This window comes from Impatiens glandulifera, chromosome 5 (assembly GCF_907164915.1).
Source record: "Impatiens glandulifera chromosome 5, dImpGla2.1, whole genome shotgun sequence".
Taxonomy (NCBI): Eukaryota; Viridiplantae; Streptophyta; class Magnoliopsida; order Ericales; family Balsaminaceae; genus Impatiens; species Impatiens glandulifera.
In genome coordinates, this window is record NC_061866.1 from 43,488,468 (window position 1) to 43,514,604 (window position 26,137).

The 26,137-nt window shown below is 32.0% G+C and overlaps 3 protein-coding genes across 4 annotated transcripts; 1 reads left to right on the forward strand and 2 right to left on the reverse strand.

Moving 5' to 3' along the window:
- Positions 1–864: 864 nt before the first annotated feature.
- Positions 865–11,093, reverse strand: LOC124937753 (chloride channel protein CLC-d-like). Its single transcript, XM_047478072.1, has 23 exons — positions 10,524–11,093; positions 10,344–10,416; positions 9,750–9,971; positions 9,596–9,642; positions 9,403–9,501; positions 8,949–9,023; positions 5,797–5,885; positions 5,477–5,617; positions 5,333–5,403; positions 5,160–5,239; positions 4,909–5,058; positions 4,259–4,318; positions 4,107–4,181; positions 3,016–3,167; positions 2,784–2,919; positions 2,579–2,710; positions 2,346–2,423; positions 2,203–2,258; positions 1,971–2,057; positions 1,524–1,680; positions 1,350–1,451; positions 1,226–1,272; positions 865–1,129 (listed from the first exon to the last, which is right to left on the reverse strand). Exons 1-23 carry the CDS (start codon positions 10,698–10,700, stop codon positions 1,054–1,056), a joined length of 2,382 nt encoding a protein of 793 aa, XP_047334028.1. The 5' UTR covers positions 10,701–11,093; the 3' UTR covers positions 865–1,053.
- A 3,696-nt stretch (positions 11,094–14,789) lies between these two features.
- On the forward strand, positions 14,790–17,024 carry LOC124938306 (transcription termination factor MTEF18, mitochondrial-like). Its single transcript, XM_047478726.1, has one exon. It carries the CDS (start codon positions 15,129–15,131, stop codon positions 16,851–16,853), a length of 1,725 nt encoding a protein of 574 aa, XP_047334682.1. The 5' UTR covers positions 14,790–15,128; the 3' UTR covers positions 16,854–17,024.
- A 1,468-nt stretch (positions 17,025–18,492) lies between these two features.
- LOC124938027 (cyclin-T1-3-like) lies at positions 18,493–24,124 on the reverse strand. 2 transcript variants are annotated; one of them, XM_047478386.1, is made up of 7 exons: positions 23,964–24,121; positions 23,182–23,803; positions 22,953–23,034; positions 22,725–22,859; positions 22,279–22,451; positions 19,617–19,759; positions 18,493–18,836 (listed from the first exon to the last, which is right to left on the reverse strand). In XM_047478386.1, the coding sequence occupies exons 2-7, from the start codon at positions 23,796–23,798 to the stop codon at positions 18,805–18,807; spliced, it is 1,182 nt and encodes a 393-aa protein (XP_047334342.1). In that variant the 5' UTR covers positions 23,799–23,803; positions 23,964–24,121; the 3' UTR covers positions 18,493–18,804. The 2 variants fall into 2 exon arrangements, with proteins under 2 accessions (XP_047334342.1, XP_047334343.1); XM_047478387.1 differs by lacking the exons at positions 18,493–18,836; positions 19,617–19,759 and adding an exon at positions 20,307–21,904 and having other exon boundaries at positions 23,964–24,124.
- Between the last annotated feature and the right edge of the window lie 2,013 nt (positions 24,125–26,137).

Genomic DNA, 26,137 nt, shown 5'->3' on the forward strand with positions numbered 1-26,137 from the left:
TCAAAATTAAATTGATCATGCTTAATTTTTAGATGCAAATTCTTTAATTTGGTCTAACATTATTATTTTTCATATAGATGGGTAATCTTCAAGTAACGCTACTAATAGATGTTCTCTATATTTTTTAAAATCATTATCGGGAATGATTTCCTTCCTAATGCCCATTCTAAAAATAACATGGAATTGTCAAATTGAAATTCATTATTTGGGTCAATTGAAATTTTAGATATCTCCTTTCAAATCTCACAATTTAGAGCGCCTTATTATTAAAATTATACCAAACGAGATTTTGTCTTTAACGGTTTCAAACACCGTTAACTTATTATATACGTGACATTTATAAATAAGTAAAAAATTCATACCACTAATTTAATTACCGAATTCCAGAGAATCATGAATTTTAACTATCAAATTTTAAATGTTAGTTAAAATCCTCAATTCGCTAAAATTTGATAGTTAATTTAATGACATGAACTTTTCATTTATTTATTTATAAATGTCACATAGATAATAAATTAACGATGTTTAAAACCGTTAACACAAAATCTCGTTTTTTATAACTTTTTAACAATAAAAACCTCTAAATTGTAAAACCGAATCTGCTGTCCGGACTCCTAAATTTTGAGATTTAAAAAAAGAGGTGCAAAATTTCATTTAACCCATTAAGGAGTTCACAATTTAGTTATTTATTATATAATTTAACATAAGAGCTTTAGAAAAAAGGTACCTATTTTGTTATTATATTTACATATGTACTATTTAAACAACAAAATTAAAATATACTATAATGAAATATTGAACAAAGAGAGATTACAAAAGAGTACTTTGATAAATATAGCATTAACACACATAAAAAAGACATCCAAAAAATTATATATTTTATAAAAAAATCATTTAGAGAATGGTCTCATATGGTACACTTATTCTATTGCTAATAATACATTGACCTGTGGTATTGCTAATCTATCCAGTGAACATTCAATGGTTTTTTTACTACTGAATAGTAATAAAATTTGGAAAGAAGAACAAAGAATTAGACTTTTGGGGAAAATTTTACATGTTCAGAAGTGGAAGCTCTGCGTCTCCATTACGAGTGAACTGTCTTCTTCTCTCGGGCTTCTTCTGGCCTCTGCTATGTCGTCATTAGAATCATGGAATATAAAGGTTGTTGAATTATTTGTTCGAAAAATTACAAATTTATGAAGGTGGAGAAAGATAGAGAGACCTTACAGTAGTCGATTGAAGTTCTAAGGACCCATAATCGTCATTCTCCTGCATCACATGTTACATAAGTTCCAAACATGTAACCAACTTTTAACAAAAATTTCAAATAATTCAAGATGAACTACCTCGATCAATAAATCCTTTCTTGTAATCATTCCAACAACATGAGAAGCACGAGGAACAACAAACACGTGTCTTAGTCCGAGTTGACGAAAAAGATTGTACACCTGTATCAATTGAAATCAAATCATTATAACTAACCAGTGTTCCATTTTAAACATTGTATAGACCATTTTTACCTTTGTTAAAGACATGTCTTCTGGGACAACATAAGGAGAAGAGTTAACAAATGGAGCTAGATCTATGTACATTTCCAAGTCATCCGGACTTAGCAGGATTTCTTCAATCGTTATTCCTTTACTTGAAACAGGTTTCACGAATTCACTTAAGTTGTGCCTGGAGAATTTCAATGGAGATATTGGTATTTTGTCACAATCATGATCCCATTGAAAAACCGTCAAAGTTAAAATTGAAGTAATTTTTTTGTTATGGATCATAATCCTGATTACAGTATGATTTTTTTTTGCTTCATTTGATAGACAAATTATAATGTAATCGTTTGATTTGGTATAGAGATATTTCTGATCATGATCCAGATTAATTTCTAGATCATTGTGGATTTTTTTTCGGTTCACCATCAACATGAAAAAGTGTATACCAAAACAACCTATTTAACTTCCACCAACCTGATAGGCAAGGAACCACCTCTTGATTCAGATTGATAAGGACCATGTTGAAAATCTACCTTAGATTGCAGAAGTACCAATAAGTGGCTGTGAAACAAATAAAATGCTTCTTGAGTTAATCCATGGTAACTGAATCTGATAATGAGACTCAAACTAATTGAATATATTGCTTCCTCCAGAAACTGGTCCTTTGCAAAAACAAAAATGGCAGAAGAGTTTTATGATTCATCACCTGCGAAGCATGAGTCCAATAACAAGTGTTTCTCCATTTCTCTTGTGATCAATAACCTGAATGTTTTTAAAGTATTTGATGTAACGTGGAAGTTTAACAGAAGATTTCAAAATGAAAATCTGCAATGGATCGTGTCAACTTACAGGAAAACCATTGTGATTATTGCTCTTTAAAATAGAAACTATATCAGCAACCCTGACAATGCATGGAAAATACACCACCTGTCAAAAAATAGGTTATAAGATGATTTTTATATTGAAGGCATAATGGAAAAAAACAAAGTAAACAATAAGTACCACGTGATGACATATTTGGAAAAAAAAGGATATTAAGAAAGTTCATGAAATATATAGAAATGAAAGCTTCTTAGAAGTACCCGTTGACTTCCGCATGCATCCTTTGCCTTTATATATCTCATCTGGTACTTGGGCCTTGATTCAAGCAATGGAATCCCCTTTAGGTGAGCTTGCTCTTCATATAGACCTTCATTAAATGCATCCCCAACAGTCTGCAAGACAGGGAAATATATGATAAGAACACCTATATTGATTTTGACATGTGACTTCAAAAGAATGATGTACCTTGGATATTAGAAGAACCAGCATGATCAAAGGTAAGAGCTTCAAGTTATTTGTAATCTCAACCATAATTACACACAATGAAACTGTCATCCGCATGGAACCTCCAAGGAATGAAGCAGCTCCTAGTAGTGCATATCTGCACATATGATAAAAGTGTATCCATTTATTACAAAGCTATAAGAAAATAAGTGAATCACTGATTACTTCAAACAGGTTATATTGATTGACTTACGTGCCCTCTTCAATGTTAAGCTTTTTGTAGAAACTGACAACAAACATCCCAACAAGTCTCCCATATGTTGAACCTATCATAATCCCAGGAACAAACTGACCAGCAGGGACAGCAGTCCCAAATGTCACCACTGCTAAGGAGTAGAACATAACCTGAAAGATACATGAGAGGTTAAACACTTAAACTTATTCACTGCTTAGTCCAAAAAATTATTCCATCCGAACAACCACAACTAATAGTTTTGTTATTTTTATCCTTCTCCATGTATGTATATATTTTTTGAGAACGAAAACGGGACAACGGATTAAGCATGTAGCCCGCAAACACACTTAATCATTTAACCATTAATCATTTAACCAGACGCAGAATTTGCCGTCTGACGGGCTCGAACCCAGGACCTCATGTATGTATATATTCATATGTGGCATAAAAGCAAAGTAACAACAACATTGTTAAACGATTTACTAAATTCAAATATAATCAGCAAGGGCCAATTCAAACTAGCCTAACGAAAAAAAGAGGAGGATATTCTGAGTCTCCCTGAGGTCTTGGGTTTGAGTCTGTCAGGCGACAAGTCAAGTTAAATTGGTTGAGTGTGTTTACAAACTATATGTTTAACCCGCAGGAATTAGTCGCACTCCGAATGAGAAGCGAAGCCCATCGTTCTCAAAAAGAAAAAGAAAAAGAAAAACATTGACAAATGTGGATGAACTTCACTGTAAGATCTGAATAATGCCCTAGAATACTTAATCAGACTAATTCATTTTTAGAAGAAAAAAAATGTTATAAAATAAGACTATCTGTATCTTTTAATTACAAAACATAAAAGTAACAAAAGTTCACTATTGAATTGTCTTTATCCAAGATGACAATGTATTTCAAAAAAGAAAAGAAAAAAAAATGCAATGACAAATGTGGATGAACTTCACTGTAAGATGTGAATAGTGCCCTGAAATACTTAATCAGACTAATTCATTATTAGAAAAAAAAAAACTGTTATAATATAAATAGTCTTTATCCAAGATGACAATGTATTTTAAAAGGAGACAAACAATGCAGATGCAACTTCTTCTAAATGAAAGTGAGCATACCAAAAAAGTCAGCAGGCTTTGGGCACTGAATTCATGAATAGTTTTTGCACTAAATAGATTCCTTATGGCATCATCCTGAATTAATTAAAACAAGTGTGATGAAATCTGGAAAAATAAATAGAGTCTAGTTAAATTTGTCACTCTCTCTAAACCTGAGTATTGAAGAAGATAGTTGCAAGGTCGTTATATTCTTTCTCCTTGCCACAGTAGAACTGCAATAGCACCCAAAAATAATTAGAAGCACTCATAGGATAAGGAAAATGAGGTTTGAGTGGTGCAAAAGATGAAAAGGAGGATCTCTTTTGTCTACAATTAAAAGGGACTCCAAACCAAGTCAAAAGATACATAACATCATGACCAAAACCAATTTCCTGTGTTTGTGCAGGTTGTGTTGTATTTCCTCTACTTCTGTGAGTACATAGCCAATGTTATATCAAGATATCCTGAGTCAATAATGTTGCTTGCGAAAGGTCAAAACTATACAAAAAACGAGAATTATCCCTCCTCCCCACCCACGACAAAAAAAGAAAGAAAAAAAAAGATGCAAATAACTTAAGTACATACATGTCATGAAAAATATGAAAAACAACCACCAAATGCTTATCTTTCACATGATGCAACCCTGAATTGATAAAGCAGAAAAAGTATTTAGTCAAATGAGTTCTTCTAACACTCTAAAGGGCAGCTCATCAAACCTCAGGCCATGCAACACAGATGTCTAGTAACTATCCAGTGTTTGAGGTCATTATCAGACAAAAACATTAACAAAATCAGAAATATCAAAGTCAAATCCATAGCTTACATTTACATAATTCCCGTACATTCCTGGTGGACGAGGGCATTCAATACCAGAGTCTGAATCAGAGTCTGGACAAGGAGTGCATTTTCTAAAAAGTGGTAATCCAAAGGAAATGGCTGAGGTTATCAAGGAGATAAGACACACTTCAATAATCTGCAAATGACAAGTTAGGATCAGCAAATATACTATAATAGTTAATACAAAAAATAAAATATAACTTATCTCAATCCTCATAATGACAGTCAGAGGCTTACTTTGACTCGGTTGCCTTTCTTGTGCAAGGAATTCCGTCTCCAAGAAGTCATATAAAGAGTAAGCTGATTAAATAAGGCTCCTGCATAACAAGAAGAAACATATATCTCTTGTACAAGCCCAGAAAATAAGTAAACTATGCAAAAGAAGATTCGAGAAAGAGATCTAAACCTACCAAGAAGACCACCTATAACACCAATGACAGCCATGGGCAGCAACTCCTCAAATGAGTAGTCCTCTTGACCACTAGAGAGAACACCAGTTAGAAAATCACAAATATCAAGGAAATAAACAAACATATCAAACTCCAGATTCTCACTCTGAGACATCCCAAATTATGAAACCACCAGTGCCGAAATGCCCACATTTTCCACTCTTGCACCATCCCATTGCTGTACGCACCACAACAGCTACAATGGCAGAAGTAAAAAAGACGCGCCACATAAGTTGACTCCTCCACCTTCAGTTAAAATAAATCAATATTTGTTAAAATGCATATAATGAAGTTACACATTTGAATTTGTTCAAAAGAAAATGAAGTTACAGTTTGAAAGAGTAAGGGTAAAAATACCAACATAAATTGCATAAAAGTTTGCATGCCAAACCAACAGATTCATGGAGATAGAAAGATAATAATACCATGATGTAACTTCTTCTAGAGCGAATAGAATACCACCAACTGGAGATCTAAAGGCAGCAGCAACTCCAGCTGCACATCCACAGGTTACCTAAATTAGAATAGAGTAAGTTGAGTGCCCTGTCGTAAAAACATAGTGATGTGTGTTCCAGAAAAGAGATGAGAAACAACTTCTTGAATCTTCAATAACAACTCCACATCCCATAAAGGGATTACATCCTACTACTTGAATAGAAATTACATAACTACCCTGACTACTTTTAACTGCCTATAACTACTACTAAACAATAAATTGTGACACACATTTATATGAGTACTTGATACATTTATGAAGATATATATTTTTGAAACACAAAGACATGAAAACGTCTTAGTGGCAATTACTGTGATATGAGAGATCGTTAGGGTTAAGTTTCCTAGAATAATCTAAAATGGGAATAAATAATTATTAATATGGAAATAAATAATTATTAATAAGGCAGTTAGCAAAAAATGTGAGATTGATTATGGCAACTGGAGGGTATATAAGGAAGAGAATATAATCTGCATAATATTCGGCTATGGAAGCTGAAGGGTATATAAGGAAGAGATCCTGATCTGTAGAGAAGGAATATACTTTTCCAGAAATCTCTCAAGGTTTCTCTCTCACCCTTGTTGTATTCACCCTTGCTCTTAGAGTTCTATCTCTCCCCCATTAATCCTTATCTTCTCTTCGTTCTAAATTATAGTTCTCTTATTAATGTAATTTCAAGATATATATATATATACACACAATTCTAGTTTAAGATATATCATATTGGTTCTTGAAATACGTGAATTTCTTAATAGATGACACTAACTTATTGATGAAATTGGAGGAGTGAATGCCGATGAAAACTTGGAGACAAGCTATTAATAAGGATACAAAATTAGTAGGAACAATTTTAAAAAAAAAACAATAGGAGCAAGTCAGAGTATATGGAATATAATTTAGCAAAAAACATCCATAACAAAGGCAATTCCAGAGAAAATTTAGGATACAGCAAAGAGAAAATATTTTTGATGCTTAAGTTCCAGGAGTAAAGGTCAGATTGGCCACAAACTTATAATGGAGGACTAAGGACCCTTAAAGTTCTAATTGGATCAAATCATCAAAGGGTTTCGAAAGAATCTTTACCGTCCACAACTTGTATGGAAAATTCAACTACCCGATCTTCTGATTATATCAAATCGCTTATGGTGTTACTATCACGTTTTGTTTATTTTGGGTGCTTAACTTAATTAATCAGCAACTAAATGTAATAAGTAAGAAATAAATTTATATTTGGTAGTATTGTGTTGGCACGTTTCATAAACATGACCATCAACAAACTTGTTCTTATTAAATTACAAATATTTGATAACATCTCCCAATATCAAATAATGCCCCTTGTTTCTCCAATTTTTCCCTCTTTATTTTAAAAATATGAAGGAAAGTCAATATCTCAATGATAACAAATAGAAATTTTCAACAGAATTCTCACCAGCCTAACCACAATTTTGTTTCATTCAATTCTAGAGGGTCATGGGATGATGTAATGTGATCCAATTTGGAAAGTTTAAGAGAATATAATCATGCATTGCAAGTTCTTAGAAGAAATTGATTTAGTTAGAAGTTCACCTTTGAACTAGATTGTGCTTTGATGAAGCAGTTTGACCTTTTTACTAAGTTTTATTATTGATAGAGATGCATGAAATAACTAGTGGTTATAACAACAGATCAAAAGATTAAAAAATATATGCTTATTAGTTTTATGTGATAAAGGATTTTAAATGAAATTAAAATTAAATATATTAAGCAACTACAAGACAAGTTCTCAACTACTATAAAGCAACAAATATATCGTATAGATGAAGTGTTGATGTCAAGTGGATGGGTTAGACAACTGTCAACTTCTCTTAGATGCCCTCGATAGTCTTAACTAACATTTTTTTTTCTCAAAAAACAAATATTAATTTTCTGCTAAACAATAAGTTATTACCAGAAAATAAGACAATTACACATCACTTCTCACTAATATCTACTACTAAAAGGGAATAATCACATATTTTCTTCAAGTTCTCATGCACTAATCTAACTCTACAGTTTCTCTTCTCACTAATAGGATAACCCTATTTCTATATGTACTTACAAATCGAACATCACTCTTCTCATTACTAGAAAGTAAGTTAGTGTTTCATATTATTAATTTTTCCCTAACTTCATGTAAATACACAAGATTTTATATAACATGTTGCCTGCTAATGACTCGTAGTATGATTGGGCATGCGTCATGTTTATCATATTATTTTTCTTCATATGTTTCCACACATTATCATTTAAATCTATTATATATATTTCATCTCAATCATTTGTTGTTTAATGTATATCAGTATAAATAGTTATCAGAATAATTACAGAGAACACATTGACCAAGAAAAATGATTGTAATATCTTATGCAACAATATATTAAATATTTTCATAATCTTTTCATATTTTCATCTTGCGCTTTTTTTTAATAAAAGTTGACATTTTAAATAAAAACATTAAATATTTTCAATTAATTTAATAATTTCAAGTCATGATTATGTGTTACATGAGAGACATGTATGCTTCGAATAAAAAAGAACATAATAGAATGAGATTGTTAAGAATTGAGATGAGGAGAAACTAGATAGATTGATAAGAAAAGAGCATATACACGGTAAGCTAAACATAGGAAACATCGGTTATAAGATAAGAGGAAAGTAGATTAAAATAACTTTATAGAGAAACAAAAGATGATAATTAGATCAAAGTAAAAAGGACTTTTAATAGAGTGAAAATTAACAAAATAAGGAGTTCATATGGGACCAAGTTCCTGAGTTATTTTTGTAGACATGCATGCCTCCAGACAATGCTATTACATAACATTTTGATAAACAAATGGTTTGAACAGGGATAATAGATGTTTCAAGATATTCCCAGAAAATTAAACTGCTTTTTTGAAAAAAAAATAATAATGTCGAAACATAACCATGCAGTTTTTATGATGATGATGTCATTGAACATGAAAAAGTAATCAAAAAATAAAATTGCATAGATATAATGAATCAACATGTCAATCTGCCAGACTAAGATAATTATCAAACTTAGATATAGAAAGTTACACTCACAAGATCTCGACGATCCCGTTCACTTTGAAAGATATGTAACCATCTTGAGTGAATATGATACTTTGTGGTTCCACCCTTCAAGAATAATTAATACAACAAATTATTATCAAGAGTATCACTATATGATCTTATCAAAATTGAAAAAAGTAATGCAATAGATAAGAAAAACAGAACTTGCTTGAAAAGACGAAAAGCTCAAGTGAGAACAGTTTGAAAGGAGTTACAAGTAATTTCTTCATAAGCAAACCAAGATACAAAGAATACAGAAAGATGGAAAGCAAAGTTCAAAATACAATTCTCCAGAATCAAATCCTAACCATGTAGTTTTCTTAACTCAGTGATAGTAAATGCATCATTTATGAAATGTTCTTCTAAAGTTTATTTTCACATGAATACAATAGTTTTTTTTTATCTATTTATTTTTACATACAAAACCACAACAATTAAACACTACCTGACCAAGGAGGGAAGCAATACAAGCACCAATGTGCACAAGAGGGCCTTCTTTTCCAAGGGCTAGACCACCTCCAACTGAACCAATGCTTCCAAATATCTTGACAAAGGAATATGTAAAATACAATTTAGTGTATCTACAAATCAAGCAGAACCCTGTTGATTCCAAGGAAATTAATTGCATAAAAACAGACCTTCCCTATTAAGGTTCTGAACAGGAGAACACCATGGGTATCTATGCCTGCATATCAATAAGAGTAGAAACATCAGAAGCAAATTTTCCAAAAATGTAAGATTGACATGCAATGCAATGCAATCTCTAAAGAAATATGGAACATAATGGCTTACCATTCAAATAACCCTTAATTTCAGGAATACCAGATCCAGACGCAGCTGGTGCAAAATATGTAATAATACATACAGAAGACAAGACTAGACCCAAGTTAATCAGCACATATACCAAAAACCCAGCAACATACGACTTCTGAATTATAGAAAAAGTCAATGAGAACTTCCATCCAGCAAAGTTCTCAACTGAAATGTTAATGAATACAGCTGCCAATCCAGTACCTGGAAATAAGATGAATGGCAATTCAGGAATAGAAGAAAGGAAGATTTTTTCACAGACTATACAGTAAAAGAAAGCTTCTAGGCTCTAGCCAGTTGAAGCTAAACAAACCAAAATGAAGGAAATCCAAATCTTGTTCCTAAGAAACAGCCAACAAATTTTTGAATCAGTGTTTGACTAAGTTCTATTTCCAAACAAACGTGATCTCACCCGATCCATATCTAACAGAAATAATGTTTTTCCAAAGAAATTTATTGACAGTTTCTCATTTTGATCCAGATTCAGATCCAGAAACAGAAAGTGCATCCAAATGAGCAGCTTGAGTAAAGACTGGAATATTTAAAAAGAATGAACTCCAGTAGGTGTTTTCTTACCAATCCCAATAAGTAATGCCAGGAACCATTTCATAACTACATAGAATCCAACATAAAGCTTCCCTCTTTGTGCCTGCAGATAACAGTTGATCTTTAGAAGCAGATAACTGTACGATTTCCATTTGTAAGCATTCTCAGTACATAAACAGATCAACTTTTAGGTTAAAACAAAAACTAAACCTGTTCTACTCTATAAGCATAATTCTCAATAACTTCATAATCTAAACTCTCCACACTGCTTCCATCATTTTTCTTCGATGTTCCAACGTCACGTTCACCATCTTCTGAATTTGGCAGCCGAGACCAAACAAGCTTGGCGGTCTCCAACCCGTCCTCCTGAAGATGATTCGATAGCATGTTCTCTCTTCAAATCATATAACTATTGATGACAATTGACATCGATCTAAAGAGAGACAAATAGGAACGATCAAGCTAATGAAAATCTTTCTCAAGCTCAAAAGATCGCTAAAACCCTCAGTAGTCTGAAGCTTCTCTCCACTTGGTTAGTCTGTAGATTCCTTCGCACCTGAATTGGATTCTGTAATGAGAATAGTAACTGATTCAAATGGACGGAGGGAGGAGAATACAGAATCAGTTATTGTTCTCTTTACTTTGCGTGCCAAAATTGATTATAGATTACTTTGATCTTCTTCGATTTTCCTTTCAGATTCTGTGCTTTTGCAGGAAGGATCGTGGAAATTGGAATCGGAAAGGAGACAGCTTTTACAGAGAATAACGATTTAACGATGAATAGTGATGATGATGTGATTTGAGTTTTATGGAGGACGCATCGCATCGCAAATATAAAATTACTGTATATTAATAATGCTTTCCACAATAAAATATATATTATTATGTAAATAATCTGATGTTTCTTATATAATAAATCAATATTTTCAATTTTACCATCAAATTTAGGGAAATTTGACAAAATGACCTAAAAAAAAATAAAAAAAATTAAATGAAGCAAATGAGCTAGTGACGAGCGCATTATTTTAAATGCGTTGGTGACCATTCATATTTTTTGACGAATTTTTTCCTATCGCGATTGCAAGACGCAATCGAATGTCATGTGAAAAGTCCACAATCGGATTATCGGTTGCGTCTCACAATTGGATTGCGTCTTGCGATTGTCGGTTGCGTCTCGTGAATGCCGGTTGTGTCTCGTGATTATCGGTTGCGTCTCGCGAATGCATCTTGCGATTGTCAGTTACGTCTCAAAAATGCCGGTTGCTTCTCGCAACCGGGGTGCGTCTCGCGACATGAACAATTTCGTCAAAAAATAATATGAGGTGGTCACCAGCGCATTTAAAATTATGCACTGATCACCAACTAATTACCCATATTACGAGGTCATCTCCTCAAATTTAAGGAACTATTATTCTTAGAATTATGAGAAATTTATACAGTTACATAAATATATTGCATATTTTTTACTCTGTTTTGTTTAAAGAGTTTTATATTTTGTATTATAGTTCAAATATGTTAATATTGATTTTTTTTGTTTGAAATGTGCAAATTCAAAGTTGTATTGAGTTGTTTGAATAAATAAATTATAAATTTATTTGAAATATTTTATTTTTAAGTTTTGCCAAGCCAAATGTAGGGTAGAGATGACTTTAATTTAATGATTGAATGTGCGCTTATGTGGTTGTTTATTGTCCAAGCACCAAATTAGAGTTGGTGCATTTATTGGTACATTTCAAACTGTTATCTTGATTTTGTCCATTAATGAATTTGTTCTAAAATGAGAATCTGTAAAAAAGAAATTATCATCGGTGATCTTTACTTGCAAAGTTTATAAATTGAAGTTTTTACATGAAAATTTTGTCTGTTTACATACAACTAATTTTTTTATTTATTTATTTTTTTTTAATGAAAAGAGTTTCAAATAAATAAAATTTTGATCATAATTTGTTACACAAATATCTTTAAATTATATAATATTTTAAAATATATCTTAATTATATATATATATATTGACAAATTTAATATTTTTTCATTCAAATTCAACTATTTTAAATGTTTTATAAACAATATCTCATTTTAAATAACACAATAATGTTAGTAATTCAAATGACAAAAGTCATATCCCTTATTATTCAAACTTAGAATATTTATATAAAAAAATAACTCAATATTAAATAATACTTACAATATAATATTTTTTTGATTTTGTTTAAATTAAAAGAGAACTAATATGACACCATACATACGGACAAATCTTTGTAGCCATTCAATAATTTTTTGTTTTTTTTACGGTTAAAATGTAATATTACTCCATAATTTAAAAAAAATATAATAGAATTCATTATTTTGTTTATTCAATTATAAAAAAAATACAAATAAAAAATGATAACCCACCAAAGTAGCCCAGTGGTAAGAGTCGGCTTAAGAGACCAAAATATCACGAGTTTGATTCTATCTGAAAGCTTTTTGAGTTTAAACGAGGGGATATGGTTGTGGGGTGTTATGCTAGTTTTTTTTCATTCAAAAAAAAATATATTAAAAAACTAACATTTAACTTGTGCATTTGCACGAGTAATGATATAAAAATTCAAGAAAAAAATTACGTTAAATATGTGACTTTATAATTTAATTCAATATTTTTTTATCTAATTATTAAAAAAATATGACAAAACTTATCTTTATCCACTAGACCATTTATGTTTGTTGAAATAAATTTATAATTTTGTGTATGTATATGTATTTTGTAAGTTAAATTTTGAATAATTATATAAATTATCTACTGGGGTCTAATATTACTTATTATTAAGAAGATTCCCGCATAGATGGATAAAAATATAAATAAAATAAATTTTAAAAAATAATAATAATATGTATTAAATGTTTAAAATTCTTAATAAATTACGAATAATATATTAAAATAAAAAGTAGAACGCTCTCCTTCCATATTTATTTATTTCGATAAAACAACTTATCTTCTCACATATTTCATCACATATTTTTTCCAAATGAACCTCGCATCTCGTGATCTAACACTTTCACTTTGGTCAATCAAATATTTGATTCATAATTTTTAACTACTTTCAATTAATACCGGCCTATTATCCATCGACAAACCACATCACAATCACACTTGGTTAAAATGTTGTACTTGTTTTGTTAGGTTGCAAGTTCGAAATATTAATATAGCATTTAATTTTATTTTTAACTATTTTAAGTTTAAGGGCGAGTCAACCCACAATCTAACTCAAGTATCCATTTACTTTCACATATATATACAAATTAAGCACAACTCTCGACCCGACAATCAAAACATTTTAAAAATTAAACATCATTATATATATATATATATATATATATATATATATATATATTAATTAGCTAAAAAGTTGAATATATATATATATATATATATTAATTAGTTAAAAAGTTGAACTTATATTGTTAAAATGTCCTATGTTTATTTAATTTGGTGTTAAATTTAAAATATAATGTGTTATTAGCCTATTGGTTAAAAAGTTGTACTTGTTTTTGTTAGGTTGCAATTTCAAAACATACATATAACATTTTTAATTTTATTTTTAGCCACTTTAAGTTTAAGGGCGGGTCAACCCACAATCCGACCTAATTATTCATTTACTCTCACATATATTTTCAAATTAACCACAACTCTCGACCCGACAATCCAGACACTTTAAAAATTAACATCATTACCTCCCTTGACATAATGATGTTAATCTCAAGCTTCAGTCGATCATCATCAACATCTTCAACGAAAATTTTGATTTTCTATATAGTGTTTTGGGTATTAATGTGTACTATAGAAAATAAAATATATTAGAAAAGGAACCCTATAATTCATAAGAGTGCATTGAGATGAGGATAGCTTACCTTAATGGGGAAAGGGGACTGAGAGACGATGTGATTCAATTGAGCGATAATGAGAGGAGAGACTGTGTTCGCGGTCATCGTCTTTACCGAAATGTTTCAACCGCTTCGATCTCGGACAAATCCGAAATCTTCTCTTTTAACTGTTTAGGAGAGAGAGTGTCATGTGATATAAAAATGTTTATATATTAAAGTTTACGCTTATTACACTTTACGCGTAAGTGCAGTCACAAAGGCAAGACAGGCAAGACAAACATTTCACAGGACGAAAATTCCATTTTTGTAGTATTTATAAAGCGTGAATCATTTTTCAAATTACACTTGAGTCATTTCGTCAAATTTCTCTTCAGATGTCAAAATATATCCATTATAATGAACATTTATTATTATTATGTTTTAATCTAAATTTATATTTAAAATAAAAAAATAAATATTTTAGCATTATTTTTATAAATTAAATTTAAAATACTCTAATCTATATGATATTAGATGAACTTAAATAAACTAAAAATTAAAAACAATATTTGATGTGAAAAAAAGAAATCAAACTTCCCTCTCTTAGAAAAAAGAAGAAGTTAGGTTTATTTGTGTCCGTTTTTCTCTATTAATAGTGAAAATTTTGCGCCGTCGTCGTCGCACCCGTTCATCGCAAAGAAGATCCGGCGGCGTTGAAGCCTTGTAGCAGCCAGGCATTTAGTTGAGATAGATATAGAGAGAGAGAGCTATTTCCTCTGTGCATAAGTGACGGGCAGAGATTTGGGGAAGAAGAAAACTGTGTGCATTTAACGCCCAAGCGTTTGATTTTCTGACTATTTCCAGTTTCGAAGCTGAATCGCGTTAGAAAAATCCAATCAAACTGCATTAACTGAAGGTAATACTGCCTATTTGATTCCTTTTCATAAAACCCTTATAAATCTCATTGCATTTCTGATGATCCATTCACAAAAGCTTAGATTCCATTCCTTTCTTAAACGGAATCACCTTCCATTACAAGAATCATTTTTACGGCCGACTGTATCTCATCACATTACAGAAACCATTAGGTTTTATGGAAGTAGAAAGTTAGTTCCTTCCGACAATAACCCAATTCAAGATGACACTTCAGCTTCCAATACTTCTTCTTCCGCTGTTTATGAAGCCCAAACCGCTTTATTAGAATACCTTCATTCCACTAGAGGCTTCTTATTCACAGATGCAGAGTATATTAGTCATCATTCACCTCTTTATCTTCAGAAATTGTTAAAAAGAGTTAAGATTGATGAAGATGTAAAACGTTCCATTACCAGATTCTTAAGGTATCACCCCATTAATGAATTTGAACCATTCTTTGAGAGCTTAGGTTTAAACCCTTCTGAATACTCTTCCTTTCTTCCTCGTGACTTAATGTACCTTGATGATGATCAGACCTTACTACAAAGCTACAATCTTTTATGTAACTACGGTTTTCCTCGAAGTATGTTGGGAAGGATATACAAGGAGGCAATGGATGTATTTAGAAGTGATCATAATCTGCTTCAGTCCAGGCTTCAAGCGATAGAACAGAATATTGGTCTGAGCCAGGATCTAGTTGTGAAGATTGTTTGCTCAAGTCCATGTCTTTTAATGGGTGATCTTGATCGTGATCAATATGTTCTAAAGATGTTGGACAGGTTGAAGAGTGTAAAGATAGAAGTCGATTGGATTTCAAATCATTTAGATGTTGTATACAATTGGAAACTCTTGCTCGAGCTTCTAAACCTACTCAGCAATATAATTTCCTCCGATGAACAGTTAAGAAACTTGATCTATCAGAATCCGGGTCTTCTCTTTGATTCTTCGGGAAACACAACTTACTCGTTGATTTCCTTCTTGTTGAAATTTGGTTGGGATAGAAACGAATTGCGTTCTTTCCTCTTATCTTTCCCTCAAATTAATTTCGCTGAATTTGTACGCAACTTTAGAAGAAGCTATCGGTTTTTAGTTGAAATAGATATGGATCCTCAAGGTATAGGAAATATTGTGTCTGAGCATCCTCTATTGCTAGGTTCATGTAACTTACCATCAGCTTCCGGTATACTTAAAACCCTTCAAACCGAGAACATGAGGCTATGTGATATCATAAACGAGAATCCTCTCATATTGAAGGATGTATTAGGGTTAAAGGTTAACTCATTGCCTACCTTGAACGAAGAGTCTCATGCAATGAGGGCAAAGTTCTTATTAGAATTGGGTTTCTTCAAGGACTCAAACGAAACAAAAAAGGCTCTCAAGTTGTTTCGAGGAAGTGGGAGGGAACTTCAGGACAGGTTTGAATTTCTCATCAAAATTGGTATTAGTAAGGAAGATGTTATTGGAATGATCAAAGTAGCGCCACAGATTCTTAATCAGTCGAAAGAGTTGATGGAGATGAAGATAGATTTTATTGTTAATGGTTTGGGTTACCCATTATCGGCTGTGGTGAACTTTCCATCGTGTATTTGCTATACGATTCAACGGGTGAAGCTTAGGCTTTCCATGTATGGTTGGCTTAGAGATAAAGGATCGGTAGAGGCTAATCGATCATTTTCTACCCTTCTTTCGATCTCAGATGATGCGTTTATGAAGAGGTATGTTGATAAACACTCAAAAGGTAATGCTATGTGGAAGAAATTGAAAGAACAGTTTTGTTCTAGTTGAGATTAACTTGTATTCTTAAATTTGTTATTTCCAAGTGTTTTAAACCCTTGGTATATACATTGTTTGTATTATTAGGAGTTGTTTTTACATTATGATGGTTAGAAACAACTTATGACTAATTGTCCTCTTAAGGTGATGTTTAACAATTCATTGCTTCATTTTAGCATAATAAATGAGCTTATTTGAAATTGTCTTTTATTACTTTTGTCTAGTTTTTTTTGGCTAAACTTAAGTTCTATTGAATTTTGTAAACATCCAACATTATTAAATGAATGAATATATGTTTCATAATGACAAAAAAAAAATGATATTTCAAATAAATTTATAAATATTTTTTCCTTCATATCCGGCAGCTTCATTGATATAAAAGATAATTAGTTAGTCTATTTGTTAAAGTTCTCTTCTATTACAAAAACTTTCAATGAATAAAATCTTCTTTTCTTAAGGATACTTATTTTTTTATTGCTAATGAAAAATGATATATAAGTGTTTTATTTGAAAACATAAGAATTTCATTAAAACCATAACAAAAATGAAATCATATAGTGCTTAGTCACTATCTTTTCAGTTTTTATTTATAAGTCATTTTTATTGTTTTTTAAATTACAATTTAATAAGATAGTGAATTTAATAAATTTTCCATTAAAAGATGTGGCAAAGTGTTTTTAAGAGACCAAAGATCTCTTTTGGGGTGAGTTAGGCTAGCTTCCAACATTTAAATATATATCTTTAACAAATATTATATAAATGACAAATTTTGAAAGTAAATTAATAAAAATAAAAGTTTACTCTCAATTTTAAAAAATGATTTAAACTGTTATACATATTACCCTCTAAATTAGTACCAACTAATGATATGGTTCTCTTAGATTAATTAAAGAAAAATATACAAACATGAAATAGAGTTCATCACAAAAGGTTCAAAGTTCTAAATCAATTGAACATGTAGTTCCAAATTCTTTGCAGAAGCATCTATCATAATTTAGGGATTTGGTCTTTTTTGAGTGGCTTCTCTTTTCTTTAGTTATGCAATGGGTTGATATCAGGATTCCCAATGTCAAAAGTTTTTCTTTAGTGCATGCGATTCGCGTTTTGGGTGCACATTGTTTCATTTGTGCAACCACTATCGCCATTCGTAGACAGAAAAACATATACAAGGAAAATCATGGACAGCATCTCCAAACCATAAGCATGATCACCAAAGTCATAATATAAACAATAGAAGTTAAGAAGACATACCATATATAATCAAATGAGTCATAGGATCTAATGATATGTCTATCTATTGAATAAGATAGAAAGGTTAGTTATCTTGAATATGGCATCAATAGTCCATAAATAGAGGACCATCCCTCACCCACTACTTAGCATGACAGCATTTCAATGCAAAATAGGATCTCGGTAGTGGAACAAAACCCAACTGAAGTACCAAACATACAAATGGGCTGATATCCATGTAAGATGGTGAAGTGACGTGGGAACCATCAAGAAACATAGATGATCAACTTAGTTTATCGTTGGCTTTCCTTCTTCTCAACTAACAATTATAACTCAAACTCCAAAAAATTCTGGAATTGCTATTCGAATTAGTCATAAACTCAAAGAAATTGGTCAAATCTCTCAACAAAATGATAAAATATACCATGGAAACACCCTCTTAAATTTCATATTATCTTCTTCTCTATCAAATATTCAAACAAAGAACATATAACAGAAAATCTTTTGGCTTTCACAAGAAACCATAAAATCCCACTAGACTCTATACATTTCCATGGAGTATAGTACTGTACTCCAAATAAAATGAAACTTTCTATCCAAATAATTTACTTGAAATCTATCATTCAAGAGTTTGATATAGCATGACACTATATCATGACAAGCTATAATAAGCCACAAGCAACCCTAACCCTTAAATCCAGCCAAAGTCCAGTCTGGTATCTTCTTCTACCCTCTAAAATAGCTCCATCAACTGTCGGGCTACATCTGGAATCAGCATTAATCAAATGTTAAAAATAAATTATGAGCTCTAACAATAATTATCCATAAACATCAAGTTTACATTTATTATTCGATTAAAACCCAAGAATAAATGAGTACTTCCACCATGATTTCAATTTTTAGGAACACAATGATCTGGAAACACCTAAATACAAAATTCTGGATATAGAACCCTATCTGCATAGATTATGTTTGGAAACTAAAATTCATTAATCTCTTGGTTTTTTTCTCATCTGGATCCAAATCCATATACAAAAACAAAAATTATAAGTGTTTCAAATGGGGCTATTAATAACTTGAATGAAAAGATTATTTAGGAATGTTTGTTAGAAAGCGAAATAACATTGACATACATATGTGAGAGCACAGGACCTAATTGGAACAAAAATATTGGTTGCAACTTATGCTGTAATCTTCTACTAACATTGATATATGAGAGTGATTTGTCACAAACTTAAAGCAGATTATTTTCTCTTTTTCTGAGACTTGACCCCTGGAGGGGGAGCTAGCACAACTTCAATTAATGGACTTTTTATGAGAATTCAACATAAGACCTGAGCCTGATTCAATTCAAGTCTTTCACCACTTGAGCTATCTTGGGTGGGTACGAAGGTAGGGCTGATTATGTCATAATAACACTCCGAATCCAATGAAGTTATTATGTCAATTCAACCTTAAGTTGACTAAAAAAACAGATGAATGGTTTTTCTCAAAAGAAAAACAGATGCATGGCATAAAAGAAAATAACTCCAATGAAAAAAGCACCTTCCAGTATGAATGATGAGGTTCCAAACTCCTTCCAGATGTAATGACATGAAAGATCCATGTTTAAATATTTGGTTGCTAAGAATACAGCTCCAGCAGCAATCTGGTGTGGTTTAAATTGAAGCCACAAAGAACTCCTCAACCTGCATAGTAATATCCAAACCTCAGCACAAGATTGAATCAATCACAAGTAGTGTTAACAAAAGATAGTCACCCAAATCCCATGCTGCATATAGAAGAGGCATGTCTGGCACAACATACAAACATGATTTTCCACAACATGGCAACATCAGCAAAAGATGATTATAGACTCGTGTATCTACACAAGTAAATTAAACAAATGCAAAGAGGCCAACAAATGCATGTAAGAAATAGCAAGCTAAGGCAATTTTTTCTTACCAACTAGAAAAAAGCAGCAATCCAGGTGTAAAATTTCCATGAACCTTCTGCATAATTGCTAATATAGCAAACATGAATACCCATCTAGAGCAAACATCAACTCGCAAGTCCAGTTCTGCTGCACAGAATCCCGATTGAAGCACAACATGGTAAAATATCTAAACCTTTTGTAGCAATTGGTGCCCAATGACCATCTATGGGCATATTCATGCTCAGAGGCGAGGATATGGGTATTGGAATTGGGTTGGATCAGTTGATAAATTGCTGTTTAACCGACGTGTTCTTTTTTAAATTGTTTTCTTATAATTTAGACCATATCCATGAACTCCTTAGGAAAGCACATCTTTATGCAAATACCAATAGGGGAGAAAAATCTTCACATACCAGACACTATCAGGTAGTACAATGGATTTTTTTACAAGGGAAGATTCAGTTGGTGGCACCGCAAGGAGAGCTCATAATACAATTATTGGAATCTGGCTAAATACTTTAGTCAAGTTTTGCAAAGCCAAACCATCACTATATAAAATATATAGTAATTTTTAATATGAATGATAAATATTAAGTCAATCTATCACAGCCTTTAACAGATTAAGTAGCCTCCCCGGTATCTAGTCGAGATGCACACAAGCTGGCCCAGACACCCAGATCATAGAAAAAATTAATAATAAAAGTCCATCCTCATGGCGTTAGAAACCTGTAAGGAAAAACTTGTGTTTTCCTTCACATATAGCACTCATAGTGTTATCAATTCCTAATGTTCAAAATAACAACAAAAAATTGTTACACAAGTATTCTCATCCTCAAGTCAGATCCAATTAGTACCATCTAAGCCAACACGTAAGAGAATTAGTTCCCATGTAGAAAACCATTTTTGCACCATAATCATGGTCAATTTATTGTAAGGCGATACAACATTACACACTAGTTAGACAACCAACACTATTGTCAGTTACTACCACAATAGACATACATACAAATATGCCTATATTTCTAATCACATAAACCCGCTGGCACTACTTGAGCCACTTACTATAGAACCTTAAGGCCCAACATAGAAAAAAACAAAATAAAAAGGGAAAAGGTCACAAAAACACGGGCAGAGGCTGTTGTGGACGAGCCAATGCAAGATAGTTGTAAACAAAATAGTCCCAAATAAGAAGTGAAGAATAATATATCAATTTACCCCCAAATCCGTTGTGGGAGCTTGATGATAGTATCAAAAACTTCAATATGTATGAATATTTATTGCCCCGACTATAAATTCTCTATTACAAATGTTCAAGCCAAGGTAATGGCAAAAAATATCATTTGTTAGTGCTACCCTCCCCTATATACATAGAAATCAACTTCAAGTTTCCCCCATCCTGAGAAAGCTTTAAAATATATATAAAAATAGTTTTGGTCTTAAATATAATAATTCTAGAAATTCAAATTTTGAGAAGGGAAGTTTTATTCAACAAATATAAGAAACTCCTCCCCGTTGCCTAGCTATAAATATTATTTTTGTTGTGGTGAGTTAAAGATAATGTGTTCACCCATCTTTTTTTCTTTTTTTTTTGTGTTTTGATTGCCTCGTCACCAATTGACTATTTTCTTTTACATGCTTATTCACAGAGGTCCGATATGGACATGTGAAGAAGTGCAGAAAAATTGTATGAAAACTCTCATGAATATCATAGGATCATGGAGAGGTTAATATCAGAAGGAAATCTGTTTCTGGAGCATGTGTGGCTACCCTCTATAGCCAATTAGCAAGCCTATATGACAAATTCATTGAAAAGGCATCCATAACACATCAGTCGTTTCAACATCAGGTGTAAACATGAACAGCAATCAATCCACCAGCTAAGAATATCATAGGCGATCAATGCTATCTTGTATATACCCTGCAATTATATGTCAATTCCAAATAAATCAATAAGCCATGCCAGAATGACTACACAACATGAGGAATGAAGCAAAGCATCAGCATTGGAGACCATTTAGGCAACAAAAGAGTGGGAAAACAAACTTATTCTCCATTTCAGAACTGCATCACAATATCTTCCCAGTAGATGGGAACCAGTTCTACTGCGTCAAGCATAAAAAGTTCACAATATTGACCATAAAGACAATTCACAGATTTAAATAATAACTTAATCAGGCTCCTTCGAAGTGAACACATCATAGAGTATCCAGTATTTGGTATATTCAAAGGACATTACATAGACTGGTGCTTGTAGGAATTTTGAGTAAAAGAAATTGGAAGTGTTAAACCTACCCTTCACTTATCAAACTCAGGGCAAAATTCTCCAGGACTTGGCCAAGACCAAATTTATTGAGAATCGATGTAAGAGGGGCATAAGGATGATTGACATGTAACTCAAAATTCAGAGTTGTCAATATCAAATGCTCCGCCTCAAAAACCCGTTCCTTGTACTTCTCAAACCAGTCCTGTTCAACAAAAACCACATAAGCTAACTAAAGAGTGGAAGATATAATTGATTTTCAACTGTAAACGAATTGGTAAGCAGACGATTATACTATTAGCACTAATAAATGTATAAGCTCAGTTATTAGACGTCCTCACTCAGACTGCAATCCTTTAAATCTAAATCTACAACTACTCCTTTAACTCTAAATCTACAACTACTCCTTTAACGCTATAATTTCCAGTTTAAGCTCCTCATAAGTAAAAAGGAAATGCGGAATTCATTAAATACTTACAATAGGAAAACGGTACGAAAGGTATGCGAAGTCCTGCTTATGAAGAATTTCAGATGACAATCTCAACACATTGTTTAGAGGCCGTGGAGTATCCTCAGACTTCGAAACCAAGAAAATTGCAGCAGTTGCAATCAACTACAGTAATACAAAGCAACATAAACGATTTCAGTTATAGCAAAAAAAATATGTGACCTTCAGAAAAATCTTCACCAAGTATCACCAACTTACAAATCTATCATGACAAGCATGAGATCTTCGAAGAAAAAAGCGGTGGCATAGAATTATTGCAGTTCCAATGGTTGTCTGTGGCCTGCAAACAACCCAGAAAGAAAAAAAAATCAATATGAGATCATCATGCAAGATGCAAAGCAAAAAACAGCTAACTGCAATGAATGCATCAACTACACAATCATAACTTTCTGCAAGTAAACTTGAGAATATTAGTTCTTGAACTTACAAATCAAGTTGCATGCCAAGATTCTGCAAAAAAATGGAGTATGAGTATCTCAAGTGCATTTCATGCACAGCATCAATACCATCTTTCCTTGAAGGAGAGCATCTTTCAATTTCACCCCTTGACATAAAAACCATGCCAGTATCCACATCCTCCAATTTTGGAAGGTCTGGTTTATTTGTTACATAAGAGCGGCCATTTCCATCAAAAATTGTATGAGCCGGAAGAATTGAACTACTTTCACGTGCCAAAATACCATTTGGGCAAAATCTAGTTTCCACAGATTGATTTGACATGGATTGGACATGATTATATGTGTTTGGATGATTGTCTCTTCTACTGCCTTCACATGATGAAGCTGAAAATTTCCTTCTCTTCAAGAAAGGTGCAGAAGAATCTCTGTTGAGATGATTATCAACATGAGCATGATTGCCCAATTTTCTCCAATTTTCATTATGATTATTATTATTATAGTTCCTTGATTGAGATTGATTGAAATCATAACAGTTGCTGCTGTCAACAGGATCAATGGCACCATAGCCTCTCTTATAGCTAATCATCTTTCCTCCACCTCCAGGTAAAGATCCGCCTTCACTATGGTGAGTGTATATTCTGGACATGGTTCCTTAAGTAGGAAAAAGGGTTAGTAAATTCTTGAACATCTGACAAATCAAGCAACCAGAGAATGCAAATGAAATGACCAATCATCAAAAGCTAGAATCTTTAATAACAAATATCAAAAGGGTAACAGTTAATAACAAATAAAATGGAATAAATGATCATACCTGATTAGACGATGACGAGAAGGAGAATCTGAGCAGATCTTCAGTGTATGAAGGGGGTCCTGTGATGAGTCTTAGATCGAAAAAAAGGGTTTTGACCCAGAAGAACAAATAATCGGCGGAAGGAGAGAGAGAGAGAGAGAGAGAGAGAGGAAGAAAAGGAAAAGTAATGGAAGATTACAGGAAGGAGGTTATCTTTGTGTGCTAGGTTAGGTGTTTCTCAAACCAGCTATTTGATATTAGCCAATTTGTTAGATGTCGATCCACGTGTAACATGTTCGGCCGGACCAAACACTAAAACCTTTTTTTTTTTCATACATTTAAAAAAAATATCAGTTTTTTTTCTAATGAACATAATAATTTTTCATATTTTGATAAAAAAAAAAATTGGGTTAGGTAAAATGGATACTTTTGTTTGAAATTACTTGGTTTAAAATGAGTTAGTGTACATTTAAATTGTTTGAATTTACGTTTTAAATATCTAAAATTATTTAAATATTATAATGATAAATGATTTTGGGAGATAATTTGAAGGAGAGAAGGGATGAAAAAATGAATCAATCTAATTTGCTAAAAAAAAATAATAAAATTTATTTCTCTTATATTTTTCTTTTTCTAGTGTAGTCCTCCCTCATTCTCATTTGTTTCTATAATTTTTCTCATTTGTTCCTATAATTTTTCTCCACTTATATTATAAACATAAAATTTTCCTATATTGTATATCTATTTTTTTTTTCTAAGCTCTACTACAGTTTCACATTTGACATCAAATGACTTCTTCATTTTCAAAGATAAAACATTTATTTTGTTTACATTTTCATATAAGGATATTATAGGCTAAGATGAGCATGATGAAATTGTTAATCATTTGTCTCTTCTATATATAGTTATTGTGTGTTTGTATTGTGCCAAAAAAAATGTTTTTAAACAATAAAGAATATTGAGGTTAAAAGGGATAAATATGTTTGATAGTCATATAGTTAAAATATAATTAATATGATAAAAATTACGAAATATAAAATAACATGTTGTAATACAAAACTCGCAATCAGTGCCGGACCTGAGATTTCGAGGCCTGAGGCGAACACAAAACTTGGTGCCCTCAAAACTTAATATTTATACACATATTTTTTATCGATTTAAATATAATAGTATTTGTAACATGATTTCTAGAAATAAAATATAATCAAAACAATATGTCATAAGTAAATACTACAAAAACAAAGAAGATCCAAACAAAATATAAAATTAATGTTCCGAACTAGTACATAGTCACTTGAATATTACTCGTCTCGCATTTTTTGAAGCGAAAGTATTGATCAAGTTTGCATAATCAACTTTCTCAATAATTTTTTTCTCGATAAATAACATAGGTAACCCGTTTAGTCTTTCTTGCGACATAGTTGATCGAAAATAAGTTTTAATCAACTTCAGTTTGGAAAAACTCATTTCCGCAGATGCAACAGTAACTGGTATAGTCAGCAAAACTCGATATGCAATATAGGATTTTGGATAACAGCCATCCATTGTTTTCAAATAATTCAGCACATCAATCGCTCTTTTTGCTTCTCCGGGTAATGAATGTCTTAACAACTTTAGTTCTAGAAATAAATCTGATCCATCAACATCGGAGTGTCCATCATGTGTTAAAGAATTTTGAAGATTGACACATGAGCTCAAGAGACCATCATCATCAATAGACTTCAACTTCTCCAAACTAAATAAAAACTCAAATGTTGCACTTCCGCTATGCAATAATGCAAGATACAGATTGTGAATCCACCAATCTACCAGACAAGTCCTCAACAACCAAAAATAATCAAGTAAATCGAACCAAAATCGAACCAAAATCGGAGGAAGAACTCTAGTGGGCAGTGGCGCAGTGCCGAGAAACAAGGCTGGAACGAGCGAAAAAGGCCCAAGAGTTCGGGGAAGGAGACGACCGAGTTTTCTGCTCCGATTCTGGCAAGCTGAAGGATCGACGACGGGCTTGGGGTTTGGGGGAAGTGTTCCTTTTCTTTTTCCAGAATGTTTGTTCTTATTTTTTTTCCTTGATTTTGTTAATAAATGAGAATCGTGTCATTCTTTTCTCCAAGTAAGATAGTGTTTTTTATTTTTATTTTTTTGGATACAAATTAAGTTAGGGCTTATCATTGATAGGTTATCAATTATTATTT